Source organism: Ovis aries, chromosome 3, assembly GCF_016772045.2.
Source record: "Ovis aries strain OAR_USU_Benz2616 breed Rambouillet chromosome 3, ARS-UI_Ramb_v3.0, whole genome shotgun sequence".
In the NCBI taxonomy this organism is placed as follows: domain Eukaryota; kingdom Metazoa; phylum Chordata; class Mammalia; order Artiodactyla; family Bovidae; genus Ovis; species Ovis aries.
The window spans coordinates 163639877-163656689 of NC_056056.1; the positions used below are offsets into that span (position 1 = coordinate 163639877).

Here is a 16813-nt window from a genome sequence, read left to right on the forward strand (position 1 = left end):
GAAAAGAGGAACAACAGAAGAGGCTAGACTCCCAGGTTCAGTGTTCAATGTCATTTTATTCACATGTTCCCATTTTCTTCTTCCCTCCCATCATAACCTTGCTGCCCAGGGGAGGGACATATCTTCCTTCATGCTGAGGAACCAGGGAACAGACTTTGGACAGGTGAATCAGGGGAGTGGAGAGTTAGAATGGGTTAGTGGCTGGGACGATATTCTGGTTAAAAAGATTAGTGTCCCCTATAATGAGAGACAGAAAAGGCACTTGTCTCCCACACACCCCTGAAGACCAGGCTCCTTTGGGCAAAAGGGCAAGATTCTGGCATGTGGGCCAATGCTCTCTGCTTGAAGCAAGAAGCCAGCTATGAGGGACAGTGGGTGCTGTGCCAGGAAGTGCCCTGTGGTCTTCCCCACATTGAGAAGGAAAAGGGAAGCACCATGGAGGATAGCTACCCCCAACTGAGGTAGGAGAAGGGGGCTTGTGTCTGGGGGTCCAGAGAGAAAGGCTAACCAGGAACTCAATTGCTCCCTGATGAGGGGCCTGGGAATCAGGGATCCCGGAGCTCCACTGGTGCCTTTCTCCCCATGGAAAAGCTATCAAGTGCTTTAGGAGCCTTCCTGATTTTCTATAGGTAGGTCCTATGAAAACAATACTCCTTATTTGATCATTGAGAGGCACTCTGAGGCGGGTATACAGAAGGCTGTTTGGGTAATGGCCCTCCTTGGTTTTGTTTGAAGGGAATTAGGGAGTCAGTTACTTTAGGGACCAGGGCACCTCTGTTACTAGACAGAGGTAGGTACTCATACTTCCATTCCTCTCCTTTCCCCACAAGAGTCCTCTCTATCTGTCCCTGAAACACATCCCTACAGGGCTGGTCTGGGTTGAGCACAGATTCCATGCCCAAGTTCAAGAGGTGGGGAAGTCTGTGTGTGGATTCTGCGGGCCCAGGCCCTGGCCACCTAGTGTTCCCAGGGAGAGGGCATCAGTGGAGGTTTAGGCTCAGGTCCGGGTGGGTGGAGCCAGAAGGTGCAGTGAGGGGGACAGTGGAACTACAGTCAGAATCCAGGTCCAGGACAGTGTGGGGAGCAGTGGCCTGGCTGCCTGGTCCTAGCTGGCGCTCTCGAAGGCTCTGGAAATAACTCTGAAGGGGCAGGGAAGACAGGGCAGAAGAAAGGGACTGGATCAGAACCCCCCCCCACCACCACCCTGACCATCCCCCTGTGCCTTCTGCCCCGGGCCCAGAGAAGCCCTCACGCCTCCACTCACTGGAGCCAGACTGTCGGCAGGGTTCCGCGTGCTGGCAGGGAGCTGGCGCCGGTAGCTGCCCTCACAGAGCCCTGCCCCAGGGGAGGTCCGGTGCCACTTGGCCTCCTGATGACGGATCCGGAGGAGCTGGAGATGCCTTCGCTGGTGGCTCAAGACCACTGCTTGGGAGGGGACAATACAGACTCAGGGAGGCCTCTTTAGACTCTGAAACCCACCCCCAAATATACTCATACTCTAGAGAAACCCATTTGCTTTGCCTGTTACGTCTCTCTCAAACCTCATCCCCCTCCCAGATATTCTAAAGAAACTTTTCTTTGGAATCCTCCTACTCCTCCCTCATGACTTCCCTGAGATCTTCCTTTCCTTTCACATCAGTCCCCAGTAACTCTTCCCTGCTCCCCAACCTCCCGACAATTTCTCTTCTCATTCTCACCCAGACTTTTGACTCCTCCAACTTTAACTTTTTTTCAGTGGCCTGCCTAATACACCTTAGACACCTCTGTTTTTTGCCCTCAAGTGTATTTTCTCCCTTCACCTCTTTAAGTCTGGGAACCAGGGACACAGGTTGTCTGCTGTCTATACCACGGCGGTAACTCACCATTGGCGTGGCCTCCATGTTCCTCATCCATGAGCTTCCACTGGGCCAGGGCCCCAAGGGCCCCCAGAGCTGGCCAGGTCCCCAGCAAGACCCAGCTATACCAGCAGAGAGGAGGCAAGGCTGGAAGTGCCTGCAAGCGTTGGCCCAGCCGACTGCCCAGCGCCAGCCCCTCCAGGAAGTAGTCAGCACAGGCCACCAGCACTGCAGCACCCAGCAGGGCTGTGCCCAAAACTGTGAATGGACGTGGCCACCGAAGTGTGAACAGGGCTCCCAGCAGTGCCAGCCCCACCAGCCCCCCAGCTGGCACCCAGGCTGAAGGTGGTTGGTAGATGGGCTCGGTGCCCAGCAGGACCCCGGCGCCCAGGGTTAGGCCTAGTAGGAGACCAGTCAGGAAGAGCCCGACACTGCGAACCAGCATGGTGACCAGGCCGCAGAGTAGTCCGATGCCGAGCGCAATGCCCGCGCTCACCTCCAGGCTCAGCTGTGTCTCTAGCACTCGCTCCTTATGGCATAGCAGGAAGATCACCAGGGCTCCTGACAGCAGGCCTGAGAGAAACATCACTGCCTTGAAGCAGCGGTAGCCTGGGAAGGGAGGCAGGAGGCAATAAGAGGCAGAAAGGGGTGGGTGGGGGAGGGTCGACAGGGCTGGGCTCTGATGACTCAGAAGGGATAGGAATGGCTAACCAGAGGAGCAGAAGTCAGGAGCAGCACCCCCAGGGACCTCAAGGCCTAGGGCAGAAAGGGATCATCTTAGGGAGGGCAGGGACTTTTCAGGAACTGTGAGGGGATGGGAGGGCAAATCAGGAGGTAAGATGGATGAATTGAGGGGAATAAGTATAGAGAAAAGGTTTCATCCTTTCAGGGATGGTAGAAGGGAATAAATCAGCACAGGCTAATTCAGGTTATTGGGGAATGGAATTTTGAAGTAGGAGGCAAGGGGAGGGAAAATGATGGTTGCCAGGGGTCAGAGCTGAAGGAGTGAGTGGGTGGGGGATGGAAGAAGAGCTGGCGAGATTGGCACTGGACGCACTGAAGATAGACATCCCCCGGCAGAGGAGTAGAGGTGGCTCAGGAGCAAAGGAGAAAGCTGGCGTCATCTCTGAGGGTGACAGTCTTGGGCAGCTGCCCCCCAGAACCCTGGCCCCGCCCTCACCGAAGCAGCAGTAGATGATTCCAAAGCAGCAGCAAAGGGCACAAACCAGGGCGGGTGCCAGGTCAGGACTGTCCTGGGGTTGCAAGACACATCTCAGGTCTGGAGGCTCTGGGAGTTGTTGATTAAAGGGCCTGGGGTCAGAGGTCATGGCCAGGGGCAGCAAGGCTTCTTCCATGGCCGAAGAGAAGGTTGTCACAGAGGGGAAGATCAGTGTCAGCTCCTCTTATCCATCCATGAATGTCTTGAGGGGGCTGGGAAACCTGCAAGGGGGTAAGGGGGCAGGAACTCAGGTGCCCATGAACCTCGAGGATGCCTTTCTTTTAAAGAAAGGCCAATTTCAGGATGGAACTTAGTTCTGCTGGGGAAACTGAAGAAACCTACAGGACAGGGATGAGAGAGGTCAGCTGTCTATCACCCTCTAAAACAAGGACATGAAGTGGAACTTCAAATCTTAACAGGTAATGAGTCTTGGCTCCCTAGCTTTTCAGGGTGGGGTGGGAGGAGTAGGAAGTCCTCCATCTGTGGAAGGGGGTACTGTGGGCTAAAGGCTCAGTAGCCTGTTCCAGTTGAAAAGAAAGCATGTCCCATCTACAGCTGGGACTCAAAATCATCCCACTGGACTGGGAAGGGTGGAGTTAGTAGAGGGGGGAGGAGAAGGAAGAGGAGAGAATGAGTCATGGTGGGGGTCTCCCAACAGCTGCTCCAACCCCAGAGAGGGAAGAGGGAAAAAAATCAAGACACCAGAAGAGGAATCAAGTAGAGACAGTAACCGACAGTTTGTCAGGGTTGGGAAGCCTTGGCTTCAGGTGGAGATAGGGTTACTGGGGGAAGGTGTCCGTCCAGCCACAGTCCAATTCCCACCGATCCCTCATGGACTAAGTAGGCGCCTTGCTCACAGGCATCTCACATCCTCCCCTCAGGTCACTGGTGGGACTCTTTCTACCTCTCCCTTTCTCTGGGGTGTCAGGGCTGCCAGTGGGATTTGAACTCAGTTCCTGAAAGGAGAACACCAAGGAGGAGCTGGCATTGGGGGCACTAAAGGAATGGGGTAGAGTAGGTGCAGGCACTTCTTTCAGCTGCCTTCTTTTGGATATCAAGATTTCAACAGGCAGGGAGGGGACTTGGTTTGGGGAGTCCCTGGGGCTCCTCTGCTCAATTCTTGGAAGTCTGGGGACCCTATTCAAGGAGAGATTGGGGAGGGGGTGTTAACTACTCACCACCCTGTCAGGGCTGAGGAAAGGAGGGGGTAGACGTGCTTCCCTAGACCCCCAGCTGCATCCCTGCCCAGAGTCTTAGGCGTCCGGGCGGCTGTCAGGCGTGGGCACCTCTAGGGCCACTCTGTTCTTTGCTCCCTAAACTCCTGCAAGTCGTACCGCAGCCCAAGCCCCAGTGAGCTAAAAGCAACCAGCTTGAGGGGTGGAGGAAGGGGACAGGGTGTGTGTGGGGGGGTGACATCACGGGGCGGGACCCTCCAAATCTTTTCCTTGTGTGTGTGGGGGGGACCCAGTTTGCCTACTGCTCTAGGCTGGGATCAGAGACCCCCAGACATAGCCGGGAGGGGTTTTGGGGGAACCGCAAGAGGTTTGGGGAATGGTCTCCAAATACCTATGCGCTGACTCAGCAACTCGAAGCTTTCAAATCCCTTACTGGTGTCCCAGCGCCCCCCTACTTCGGCTTGGTTTCTTCCACTTCCCAGAGAATTGGAGTATTGTCTCCTGGAGAACTTGGTGGTCCGGATCGGGGACCCCAGGAAGGGGCTCTTACTGATCTGGGGCGCCGGCGAGGGGTTCACGGGTAGAAAAACTTGCGGAGCAAGACGGGGGTCTGGAAGGGGAACTAACGGAGAGGCGTTTGTAGAGCAGGAGACCGACAGAGGGTACCCAAGCCCGGGTCTGCGTCGGGGCGGGGGCGCTTGTCAGCGTCGACCAAACATCTTGATATGCAAACGAAATGCAAAGAAGCACGCAGATAAGGGCAGTGTTTTTTGGCCCTCCGCTGGGGTATTAAGCCCAGCAGAGCCACGCTCCCAGTCCTCCGGCCCGCTTCGCGACGGGGCCTGAGAGCTGCATCCAGAGGGGCGGATCCGGGCCGTGGGAGCTACAGTTATACAAGGCAGTTCGCCAGCTGGGTCAGGCGCTGGGGTGGGGGGTGGGGGCCGAGGGTTGCTGGGAAAGAAGGGGCAGCGAAGGAGGTCCAGGGCGGGGGCAGGCCCGGGGCTTCCTCCCCTCCGCTCCACCCCCGCATGATACCAAAAGGCCTCTGTCCTCGTTACAGGCAGCAGGGAAGCGATCAGTGCTGTGGTTCCCCTACGTTCCCTGATTTTGTCTGCAAGGGAAACAGACTGGGCTCGGTGGCTTTCCTCTATCTCCTGGTCTCAGCAAAGCCCAAGAACACAGCCAGAGGAACCCTGAGAATCTGCTCCCAGTCCGCAGGCACTGCAGCAGCGCCCGCTTGCTCCGCTTCCGGTGGAGCAACCTTCGGGGACTCCAGTTCAGCACGCGGAGGGCGGCAGCAGAGGGCCCTTTAAAGGGCGGGGCCAGCGCTTCCCCAGGACCACCTCCTCTGGTTCGACTTAGCCTTCGGGACTGGCTTGCACCTCGGCAGATCGCTTTTACTTTTCCTTCCCGTGTCTTCCCTGGTGACCTCGGAAGTGGAAGTAGACGCGAATCGGCGGCCGCGGCGGGGACGGAAGGCGGAAGCAGAGCGTGAGCGGGAGGCGGAGCCGGGGGAGCTGCTCTCGTAGCTCCCCCTGGCCCTCTGCCCAGCTGCTCGAGGGGGAGGAGTTACCGCCGTTCTTCGGTATGTTACCTTGATCCCCTCTACCCAGCCTTAGGGTTAACGGGTTGACTCTGTCAGGGGGAGTCTCAAGCTCCTCCCCCAGATGTTCCTGAAGGGCCGCACGGTCCCCACCCTTTTCTGGCAGCCTGCGGCCCCCTTTCCGGTCGTCTTTCCCTTTTTCCCAAGAGTGACCCCAGGACCACACCCTTTGCGGTACCTCCCTTTTCTCCTGTTTTAGGGTTATAGCTTTCTGGGGAAAGAAACAATAATAAGGGAGCTTGGAGGAGTGGGGGGAGGGAGCAACGTTGCCGTTAATGTAGTATTGGCTTTATTGCTGGGGTGATGATTGCCCCCGAATTTTTAAAACAAGGGAGGTGGGTGCATTCAATATATACCCAATTTAAGATTATTTAACCTTTTTGTTGGTCCTATCCTTGATCTCCCCCACTTGATACCTCTATTACAGGCATCAGAAGTCATCATGATGGCTGTGACCTAAAATCCTCAGGAAGCCCCGGGGTCATGGCCCAGAAGCACCCCGGAGAAGGAGGGTTGTGTGGAGCCCACCACAGTGGTGGTGCCTCCCTCAGGACTTCAGGACCCTCTGTGGACCCTGACATACTTTCATTCTCAGGACTCAGGGACTCAGCGGGGCCTGCTCCTAATGGTACCCGCTGCCTCACAGAGCACTCTAGTCCTAAGTACACACAGCCCCCAAATCCAGCCCACTGGTCGGATCCAAGCCATGGACCCCCAAGGGGTCCAGGACCCCCTCTGGCTGAAGAGGACCCTGATCAGAGTGAGGCATCTTCAGAAGAGTCAGGAGTGGACCAGGAACTCTCAAGAGAGAATGAGGCTGGGTACCAGGATGATGGGAACTCTTCTTTCTTTCCCATTCCATCTACTTGTAACTGCCAGGGAACCCCTGGAATCCCTGAAGGGCCTTACTCTGAGGGAGGAGATAGCTCTTCTAGCAACTTTTGCCACCATTGTACCTCTCCAGCTTTGGGGGAAGATGAAGAGTTGGAAGGGGAATATGATGAAGAGGAACCTCTTAAGTTTCCCAGTGATCTTTCACGTGTGCACAGTGAAAAGAAACCTGCACCCCGGAGACAACGGCACCGTGTTCCAGCCAAGGAGGACACTCGGGAGGGTGGACGAAGAGATCCCAGATCCCCTGGTCGACATCGGCTGGGCCGGAAACGGAGTCAGGCAGATAAACGCAGAGGACTGGGATTGTGGGGAGCAGAGGAACTGTGTCAGCTTGGACAGGCAGGCTTCTGGTGGCTGATCGAACTGCTAGTATTAGTGGGGGAGTACGTGGAGACTTGTGGCCATCTCATCTATGCATGCAGGCAGCTGAAAGGCAGTGATCTGGACCTTTTACGTGTCTGGGTGGGAGTGTGGGCAGGGCGGCTGGGGGGCTGGGCCCAGGTGATGTTCCAGTTTCTGAGCCAGGGGTTTTGCTATGGGGCAGGGCTGTTCACCCGTTTTCTTAGGCTTGTGGGTGCTTTGCTGCTCCTGGCTCTGGCCCTTTTGTTGGGCTGTTTACAGTTGGGCTGGCGGTTTCTGGTAGGATTGAGTGACCGGCTAGGCTGGAGGGGTAAAGCCACCTGGCTCTTCTCTTGGCTGGCTTCTCCCACCTGGCAGCGTTGCCTGATTCTGCTGAGAGAGAGCAGGCCCTGGCAGCAGCTGGTAAGAATAGTTCAGTTAGGTTGGCTGGAGTTACCTTGGGTCAAACAGAGGACCAATAGGCAGGGGAATGCACCTGTAGCTGGTGGTCGTTACTGCCAGCCTGAAGAGGAAGTGGCTCGACTCTTGACCATGGCTGGGGTTCCTGAGGATGAGCTAAACCCTTTTCACGTGTTGGGGGTTGAAGCCACGGCATCAGATGTTGAACTGAAGAAGGCCTATAGGCAGCTGGCAGTGATGGTGAGTACCCTTCCCTCTTTCCAGTTCTTTGTTCCCATATTTTATTTTCTACTACAGTTTTTAGGTGGAGTAGAGGAAGGGACAGAGATGGCAAAGGCAACCCACTCCAGTACTCTTGCCTGGAAAATCCCGTGGATGGAGGAGTCTGGTAGGCTGCAGTCCATGGGGTCGCTAAGAGTCAGACATGACTGAGCGACTTCACTTTCACTTTCATGCATTGCAGAAGGAAATGGCAAACCACTCCTCTTTTCTTGCCTGGAGAATCCCAGGGAAGGGGGCGCCAGGTGGGCTGCCGTCTGTGGGGTCGCACAGAGTCGGACACGACTGAAGTGACTTAGCAGCAACAGCAGAGGAAGGGAGAGTATAAAATCAACTTGAAGATGAAAAATTATCTTTAATTCTCAGGAAAGAATTGGAAAGGGGATCTGACTTTTAAAGTTTTGTATCATGAAATTCTTTTTCTCAATGAAAATAAATGAACCTGGTATAGTAGACAGTGCTGGACTCACTCACCCTGGAATATCAAGGTGAAATCCCTCTGAGTAGGTTGGAGAAGATGCCTAGTCAGAACGCTTATCAGTTCCTCCTGAACAAATGAGGGGTTTCTGAACGCAGGGAAATCCAACTACCTTCCTAGTGAGGCAAGTGTGGGAAGATTCAGAGTACACGTGAGTGATTATTCCAGGACCAGGTGAAAGAAAAGGTATCTCAAGACCAACAACCAGGCTGGGAAAGGGAAGGCAAATGGGACATAAATCTTGGAGAGGCATGTATGTATGTATGTATGTATGTATGTATGTCATACATGAAAATGTTGGTGATTAGGTAGGATATAGGGGGTTGTGACTTAAATGCTTGAGGGAAATGGTTTAATACAAGCATGCAATAAATTGCTTTTAGAAGTAGATATTTGATTGCTATTTTTAGATATGATTGTTACTGCTATTTCTGTACAAATAAAACTGTTAGGAATATAAATGCGTTCTGCGTGCTAAATCGCTTCAGTCATGTCTGGCTCTTTGCGACCCTAGGGACTGTAGCCTGCCGAACTCCTCTGTCCATGGGATTCTCCAGGCAAGAGTACTGGAGTGGGTTGCAAGTCCCTCTCCAGGGGATCGAACTTGCATTTCTAAATCTCCTGCACTGAAGGGCGGATTCTTTACGGCTAGTGCCACCTGGGAAGTCCACGACTATAAGTAATGTGTAAATTCCATTGGAGGACTATTTGAGTATATGGAACTTGACTGGTAAAATACCAGTGTGCAAATTCCCTCAGTGGTTGCATGACATGAAAGAGGAATGGGCAACCAGAGTTTCCATTAACCATTCTAGGTACAATAAAATACCAGACCTGAAATTTACCAGATAACTAAATTAGTTTGGTGGGAAATATATGCCCCTTATTGGATGGCCTAGAGTGAGGAACAGTTTTCATTCTCAAATTGTTACTAATGGTAGAGGTCTTTTCTCACCTTCATGTCTTTTAGCAGATTTTGTCTTTTGGGGAATGTCATTCAAAAATTCTCATTTTCAACTGACTTTCTTGAAGTAAAGTTCCCTGAACCTTAGTAGAACTGTCCCATAACCTGAAGTTACCGCCTTGTTCTGAGCCAGAGTATCTGTGGGCTCTTTTTGGCCAAGCCATGGGGCATGTGGAATCTTAGTTCCTTAAGATTGAAGCAGGGGGTTGAACCTGCACCCCTTGCATTGGAAGCACAGTCTTAACCACTAGACGACCAGGCAAGTCCCTGTAGTCTTTTATACAGCCTCTCACTGCCCTTATTAGGGCCTAACATGACCATTACTCGCATTCTGTAAGCTTGGGATATGAGAGAGATGACAGCATTCTGCAAGAGACTAGCTTTATCTCTGTTTTTGGTGAATGAGGATGGGAAAAATCAAGGAACTGTAGGAAGTGAGAATATTATTTGTCTTGGAGAAAAGGCTGAAAAGTGGATTAAAAACCTGAGGGTCATGGTATGTTATTTCACACCTGGAACAGAAAGGCAAACCATTGTAGGAAGTTTTGAGTAGATATGAAAATTTCCTAGTTAGAAACAGAATTTGAGGATTGTTGGAACTCTATGACTGACAACAAAGTTAAAATATAAGAGTTTAGTATGTGCGACAGGGTGATAAACCATCCTTGCTTGCCTGAAATTGAAAGGTTTCCTCAAACATGAAATTTAAATGCTAAAACTGGGACAGTTCCAGGAACACTAGAGTGGTGGATCACCATAGTGCCAGATTTTCTGTATTCTGCTTCATGTGTATTCTCATTTAATACTAACAGTCCCTGATAGATAAAATACTCTAGGTCATGAAGCTAATGAGCAGAAGAGGCAGGACTTAAATACAGATCTATCTTCAGAGGCAGAGCAATTAACCATTAAGCTATATTGATTCTTCAAAAGGGTGTTAAATAGGAAGTTATCAACAATAACCTGTTGATATGAGGTTATTTTGACTCAAGATGGGGAGAGGTTTGGAATGGATATGTAATGAAATCTGTTTTGGTAGGTTCATCCTGACAAAAATCATCATCCTCGGGCTGAGGAGGCCTTCAAGGTTTTGCGGGCAGCTTGGGACATTGTCAGCAACCCTGAAAGACGGAAGGAATATGAGATGTAAGTTGGAGCTAGAAAATTATTAGGTAGGGTAAATGAATAACCTTCAATAGCAGAGATCCCTGGACTTACAGATGAAGGCTTTCCGAGGCAGAACTGAGGTGGCTTGTCTAGCTGGCCAAGGGCCTCAAGAGGCCAATAGATCTGTCTCTCTTTGTCCCTCACTCAATATCCTGACTTACATAGCCTTTTTTCTCTCAGGAAACGAATGGCTGAAAATGAGCTGAGCCGGTCAGTGAATGAGTTTCTGTCCAAGCTGCAAGAAGCAATGAATACTATGATGTGCAGCCGATGCCAGGGAAAGCATAGGTATGATTTAAATAGGACAGGACTGGGACAGCCAGTTTAGGGACTGGGTTACCAAAAACGTTCCTTGTATCATTGGTAGTTGTGGGATCCAGATGGTAAGTAAAAAGACCTTGAGTTTCTACTTATGCCATATTGTCAAGAAATTGAAGATCTGAATTAGCAAGAAGACAAGGTAGTATTTCTGGCTTTAAGATAGGTTGAGGGCAGGGCGTACATAGGCATACATAACAACTGAGTGGCGGTAATTTTAGATGTTTGTCAGTAACCATACTTGTCGGTAACAATGAGACATCAGTAATGATGAGACTGTAGCAATGCTCTAGGTAGTCTTAACATATTATTAAGGAACTGTCCTTTTGTTGAATTTCAGGAGGTTCGAAATGGACCGGGAACCTAAGAGTGCCAGATACTGTGCTGAGTGTAATAGGCTGCATCCTGCTGAGGAAGGTGACTTTTGGGCAGAGTCAAGCATGTTGGGCCTCAAAATCACCTACTTTGCGCTGATGGATGGAAAGGTGTATGATATCACAGGTATACTTCTGTCCTCTGGAAGTATGGGCTCATATACCCTCAGAACTATGATATTTTGGCTAATTGTCTCTCATGCTTGCAGAGTGGGCTGGATGCCAGCGTGTGGGAATCTCCCCAGATACCCACAGAGTCCCTTATCACATCTCATTTGGTTCACGGATGCCAGGCACCAGTGGGCGGCAGAGGTAGGTGGTGTTTCTCTCAACGATCTATCCACTGTTCTAGTTTTGAATATGGTTTCCAATGACATGCTGTTTAGGACATGTAGGTGTCTCACCATTTAAGTGTTTGGGACCTGACTCAGTATGTCTTTAACATATGTATAAATAGATGAACTAGGTAACCATTTGACTCCAGTATCTCTTGCCTCATCATGCCTTCTGTTTTCCTCTCAGAGCTACTCCAGATGCCCCTCCTGCTGACCTTCAGGATTTCTTGAGCCGGATCTTTCAAGTACCCCCAGGCCAGATGTCCAACGGGAACTTCTTTGCAGCTCCTCAGCCCAGCCCTGGGGCCACTGCAGCCTCCAAGCCCAACAGCACAGTACCCAAGGGAGACGCCAAACCGAAGCGGCGGAAGAAAGTGAGGAGGCCCTTCCAACGTTGACACCCCTTCTCTTTCCTCCAATCAATGTCAGGGAGTCAAAAGGGCTGTGTACAGCACCAGATGGAATTTGATTTGTTTATTTTTAAATATTTAAAAAAGGGAAAATTTTAAGCTCAAATTGTTCACTCAGTACTTTTAGGAAGCCCTGGAACCACTCTCCCTCCTCCACCAGCACCCAGGAACTGAATCTTTTCTTCTGACAATACCAAAGAAGTAGGGAATGTCTAGAACAAAGAATCTGGGGCCTGGACCTGGGCTGGATGGTATCTCCCATAGTGTGGGAACTGGGTATTTTCCTGGGGTCTGTATGCCTTTATCTTGTCTTTTGCTTCTTAGAGCAGATGACACTCCCCCCACCCCCAAACGAGTCTATCTTATATTTCTTGACTCATTTCAGGAGGGAGCCCCCTCCTTTGCCCCAGTATACTAGTTAAAAGAACAAGAAAGCATGTAACCCTAATTATAGGAGATACATAAGAGTTCAGAGAGTGGGAACTCTGACCTTGTGGGTAATCACCCAACTTCATGCTTGTTGCTGCAGGGATGGCCAAAACTAATAATTTTTAAAAAACAAGATTCATGCTCTCTGCCCTTGGGTGAGGGGGAAGGGTAAAGGGGCTCCCGGCAGCCCCCTTATGATCCAAGGGTTTGTATTTTTTTAAGTTTGTTCATATTTGTATGTACATATCTATTTAAAGCCAGGGGATTATCTTTCTATAAATATGTAACTGGCAACCTGTATCTTCCCTCTCTTCTTTGCCCATATAGCTGGAGTCCTTTTTCTCATTTGAAAATCTTTTGCTTCCTAAGTGTTAGAGTGAAGGGCACCTCCTGCTGGACCAAGGGAGGGGGATAAAAAAATACCTTAAAGAAATTTTGTAGTTCTGTAAGTCAGTCATTGTTGCATCTTTCTTCTCTGGCTTTATGAAGACATCTCCCTACCCTTACTGCTGACCAAACTGTAGCCATATATGAAAAAAATTATCTTTATTATAAGGAAAACACACAGTAAAACAGAGCTGGAAGGTGGTGGGAGTGGATGATAGGGAAAACCTTAATCAACCAAAAAGCTGCCCAAGCATGGCTTCCTGCTATAGGAGAGTGATTTGCCCCTTACCTCACCTGTCTTTCCTGATTCAAAGAAACCTGCTCCTAGCAGGGCTGGGCCCAGGGGACCCCATTTTCCAATGAAAATTTGTGAAAGTTTGCATTTCCAGTGGGGGCGTTTGGGAAAGTTGCATAGTTCTCAGGCTGTATAGAGAAAGGGGGGATGTTACAGCCCTTTGTTCCAATGTCCCCAGCCCCATCTGTCAGTATTTGTTGATGCCAAAGAGACGAACCCCATGAAACTGGGGTAACTTGGGCAGCAGTACGCTAAGCAGTGAGGCTGTGTTGATGAGGAAGTGAGCAGCATCATATTTGGTGTAGAAGCTGGCCAGGAGGTATCTGGGGAGAGAAGAAATAGGTTGAATGAAGTTGGCCTTCCCTATCCATATTCAGGCCTTTCCAGTGACTTTCTTTTCTATTTTAAATAACCAGTTTTACTGCATGCAGTCCTAGGATATCTAAAAATATTTCAGCTATATTAACAATATTTACTTTGGGGTTGGGGAGATAATCAGCACCTTTAACTGGAGATTTATAAATTTGTGCTTTAAAAAAAAAAATTGTTAATGACAGGTGGCAAATGACAGCTGAAGCAGTTTTAGCCTGTATGACTGTTAGAATCCTTTTTGCTACCACTTCTCACAGATTTACATCAGTTCTGCCTTTATTCACTTCTTTGGAAGTGTAAAATAACTTGTTTTACTTGTTTTATTTTTTCTTAGTCCCTTCTCCCAGAGAAGGCAATGGCAACCCACTCCAGTACTCTTGCCTGGAAAATCCCATGGACGGAGGAGCCTGCTGGGCTGCAGTCCATGGGGTCGCTACAAGTCAGGCACGACTGAGCGACTTCACTTTCACTTTTCACTTTCCTGCATTGGGGAAGGAAATGGCAATCCACTCCAGTGTCCTTGCCTGGAGAATCCCAGGGACGGGGGAGCCTGGTGGGCTGCCGTCTATGGGGTAGCACAGAGTTGGACACAACTGAAGCGACTTAGCAGCAGCAGCCCTTTCTCCATTCTCCTACCATCAAGGAGGCAGCAAGTAATGCTTGCTTACTGTCTTCTACTTTTTACTGTTCTCACTAGATTTAGAGCTAATGTATCTTCACAGGGTCTAGGTGAGTAGAAGTCCACTGTTTTTAAAGGTTCCCTGTGGACCTCTGTACCTGGCTTTTGAAGCATCTCCCCTATTTCCCCCTGGACTCACAGTACAATGGGAGAGATGCTGAGGAATTTTCGGGAAGAGGTAAATTGGAGCCCGTAGTCCATCTGTTCCCAGTGTGTCAGTAGCCGAGCCTTTCCTTGGTCAGGGGTCTCAAAGGGTGTCCCTTTCACCGTATGTAGGAAGACATACATAACCTAGGAGGAGGGAATGGGACAGTGAGATCCCAAAAGGAAGACAGAAATTCCAAGTAATTGTTTTTGGTTGGGAAAAGCCTGGGGTGGGTAAAAGGGCATGGTTTAGTGCTCACCAAGTTATGGATGACGTTGGTCAGTGTCCAGACAACAGGAATGCTGAAGAAGGGGATGCTGAGTAGAACCACATGCAGCAGTCCTACCAAGATGATGTAGGCCAGCCAGATGCCCCGGCTATTCATCACTCGAGTGTTGGGGTTTACTTCGCTGTGAGCCACCCCCACATTCATCCTACCACAGTGGGGGATCAGGCAGGAGACCAACTTTATTTCCTCTGCACCCTTCTTGGAGTCTGTTTCTCCAAGTTGTCTCCTGAGTAGCCCAAATCCCCCGGACTCTATTGGGAATGAAAGAACTTACCCCATTACACACAAAGGAAAAACTGAAGACTTGGGGGGGGCGGAAATTTAGAAGGCAAGATGAGAACTCATTCTATATGTTAGAGACATGATAGTCTGTCTTCTGATCCTTACACTTAAGCTGTAACTTGAAGGAGTAAGCATAGGCTTGGCGCACCTCAAGGAGCAAGGGTAACAGAAGTATCTCACTATCCTTAAGTTAATAAGGAACCAGGAAGACATTAGGTACACCCAAAATTACAGAAGAGGGTCATGGGAAACAAGGAACCACTAAGGAAGGATGAGGAGGTAAAGCTACCTTTTCTAATCTATACTCGTCAGTTCAGTCACTCAGTTGTGTCCGACTCTTTGAGACCCCATGAACTGCAGGATGCCAGGCTTCCCTGTCCATCACCAGGGAAGCCTGGCATCCTGGTCAAACTCATGTCCATAGAGCCGGCGATGCCATCCAGCCATCTCATCCTCTGTCGTCCCCTTCTCCTGGTTTCAATCTATCTTAGTCCCCACCTTTTCCTCTGGGGCTCCCCCGTCCTCTCATCTCCGTGGCATGTAAGCAGGCAGCTGCAAGAATGTGCCCAGGGCTTTTGCACTGAACTAGGAAGGGACGTGAGCTGAGCGTCTCGAGAGGTGGAGCCCTAGTCCCGACTTCAGGGCGGCTCTGATCGTCTGAACTCAGTCCTTTTAAAATCGTGCTTGCCCTTAAGCTGATGACGCCGGTTTAGGAAGCAGATCTGGCCCGCTCTCTACCTAAAATTCCCTAAACCCCAGTAATGATTTGAACTCGCCCCCTTGCTCCTCCCAGGCCCCCTCTCCTTCATCGTTTTCCCTTAGGGTTGTCTTCAGCGCTCCTCTTTCGGTCTGTTGCTCACCGCCGCTTCACCCACCCGGCTGGTTCGCCTCTCACCATTTTTCTAAGGACCCCTTCCCAGTCTCCGGGTAAACCTACCTGTCAGCTTCGGAAGCCGTCGGGGTCGGGGCGCGGCGCTTGCTTCTACACCTGCGGTCTCCAGGAAGCAGCCTCCCCGCCCATCTGCGCTCTCCCTATTGGTGGAGTAAGGTCAGCGCCGTCACCACTCATTGGCTGGCGATCCGCCGCGGGGACGCACAATTGGTCACTATTTCCGTCGTTCGGAAGGTGCCGAACCCGCCCTTCTCCAGGTCCCACCTTTTGAGAGAGGTGGGGAAAGCCGCTTGGAGGAGAGAGGGCGACGCCAGCTATTGACTAATGGAAAGAGTTGATAGTAAGAGGCGGGAGTAAGAGCTCCAACGATTGGCCGGCCGTGGCTGTAGGCGCCGAGGCGGGAGCTCCCGGAGGTGGAGGCAGCGGGTGGGGGCCTGGCGGAGTGGAGGGGTAACAAGATGGCGACTGAGACGGTGGAGCTTCATAAGCTGAAGGTACCGTGAGGCGGGGAAGGGCCGGGTCGGACTTTTCCGGAGACTAAATTTTGCTGGCGGGTTGGCGGCTTTTCCTTGAAGGTTCTTCTACTCCATTTTCTGGCTCTCGCCTTAGTTCTGTTCTTTTGTGCCGCCCTTCTTCCCCCACTACGTCTTTTCTCTTTTCCCATTTCTCCTCACGGTTTTACTGTATCCTTACTTGTTATTCAGCACCTTCCTCCACTGTGGTGTCGTCCGTCACCTCTCTACCGGTTTGTGGAAGTGCCTTCAACCTGTTCTCTCTTCTTGTTTCTCGTCAAACTGCATTACGTCAGTGGTCCCCTCCTCTTGGCCCCGTGCGGAGCCCGGGACCCCTTTTTTTCCCCCTGGGTTTGTGCTTTTCTGTCTGTTGTCCAAAGTGGGGATTCCCAGTAGCAAAGGATGGCAGCTTCGTTTATTTCTGTCTGTCTAGGTCTCAGACTTGATCCGGAAAATGCTTCCGTCCCCCTTTTTTAGATGGAGTGACGCCCCCGGGGCAAATTTGGAAACCCGAGGAGAGGCCTCCCCTTAGAGGCCTGGGCTTTAGGAGACTTTAAGAGGTAGTGAAGGCACAGATACCCCAGATTGAAAAGTTTTCGAGTTCTCTCAACGCGGTTCTCCACCTACCAGCCTTCCCCCTACCCTGCGCCCCACCACCCCAGAGACAAGTCACTCAGAACTGTAATATTTTGGGAAAACGTTTCCAAGGTTAGGGTTACCT

At 50.9% G+C, this 16813-nt stretch overlaps 4 protein-coding genes across 18 annotated transcripts in view; 2 read left to right on the forward strand and 2 right to left on the reverse strand.

Annotated features, from left to right (window-relative positions):
* Nucleotides 1-36: 36 nt before the first annotated feature.
* On the reverse strand, nt 37-5602 carry LOC101113745 (transmembrane protein 198-like). Of its 9 annotated transcripts, none has more exons than XM_060413049.1 (5): nt 4621-5602; nt 3016-3275; nt 1863-2408; nt 1265-1422; nt 37-1139 (listed from the first exon to the last, which is right to left on the reverse strand). In XM_060413049.1, the coding sequence occupies exons 2-5, from the start codon at nt 3188-3190 to the stop codon at nt 981-983; spliced, it is 1038 nt and encodes a 345-aa protein (XP_060269032.1). In that variant the 5' UTR covers nt 3191-3275; nt 4621-5602; the 3' UTR covers nt 37-980. The 9 variants fall into 9 exon arrangements, with proteins under 9 accessions (XP_060269032.1, XP_060269031.1, XP_060269030.1 ...); XM_060413048.1 differs by having other exon boundaries at nt 1265-1425; XM_060413047.1 differs by having other exon boundaries at nt 1863-2444.
* Nucleotides 5603-5712: 110 nt separating this feature from the next.
* On the forward strand, nt 5713-12672 carry DNAJC14 (DnaJ heat shock protein family (Hsp40) member C14). 2 transcript variants are annotated; one of them, XM_027967613.3, is made up of 7 exons: nt 5713-6006; nt 6260-7725; nt 10246-10352; nt 10554-10661; nt 11032-11192; nt 11275-11377; nt 11588-12672. In XM_027967613.3, the coding sequence occupies exons 2-7, from the start codon at nt 6316-6318 to the stop codon at nt 11796-11798; spliced, it is 2100 nt and encodes a 699-aa protein (XP_027823414.2). In that variant the 5' UTR covers nt 5713-6006; nt 6260-6315; the 3' UTR covers nt 11799-12672. The 2 variants fall into 2 exon arrangements, with proteins under 2 accessions (XP_027823414.2, XP_027823413.2); XM_027967612.3 differs by having other exon boundaries at nt 5713-5814.
* Nucleotides 12673-12770: 98 nt separating this feature from the next.
* Nucleotides 12771-15700, reverse strand: ORMDL2 (ORMDL sphingolipid biosynthesis regulator 2). 2 transcript variants are annotated; one of them, XM_004006608.5, is made up of 4 exons: nt 15626-15700; nt 14377-14551; nt 14112-14263; nt 12771-13244 (listed from the first exon to the last, which is right to left on the reverse strand). In XM_004006608.5, exons 2-4 carry the CDS (start codon nt 14548-14550, stop codon nt 13109-13111), a joined length of 462 nt encoding a protein of 153 aa, XP_004006657.1. In that variant the 5' UTR covers nt 14551; nt 15626-15700; the 3' UTR covers nt 12771-13108. The 2 variants fall into 2 exon arrangements, with proteins under 2 accessions (XP_004006657.1, XP_042103011.1); XM_042247077.2 differs by having other exon boundaries at nt 14377-14657.
* Nucleotides 15701-16024: 324 nt separating this feature from the next.
* SARNP (SAP domain containing ribonucleoprotein) overlaps nt 16025-16813 on the forward strand; it is a 54063-nt gene continuing 53274 nt past the window's right edge. For all 5 annotated transcript variants that reach the window (XM_012174789.5, XM_060413050.1, XM_012174790.4 and 2 more), the window contains exon 1: nt 16025-16074. Coding sequence is in view for 2 of the 5 variants with exons in the window: in XM_012174790.4 (XP_012030180.1) it covers nt 16039-16074 (36 nt within the window). In the remaining 3 variants the exon portion in view is untranslated. The remainder of the gene's footprint in view (nt 16075-16813) is intronic.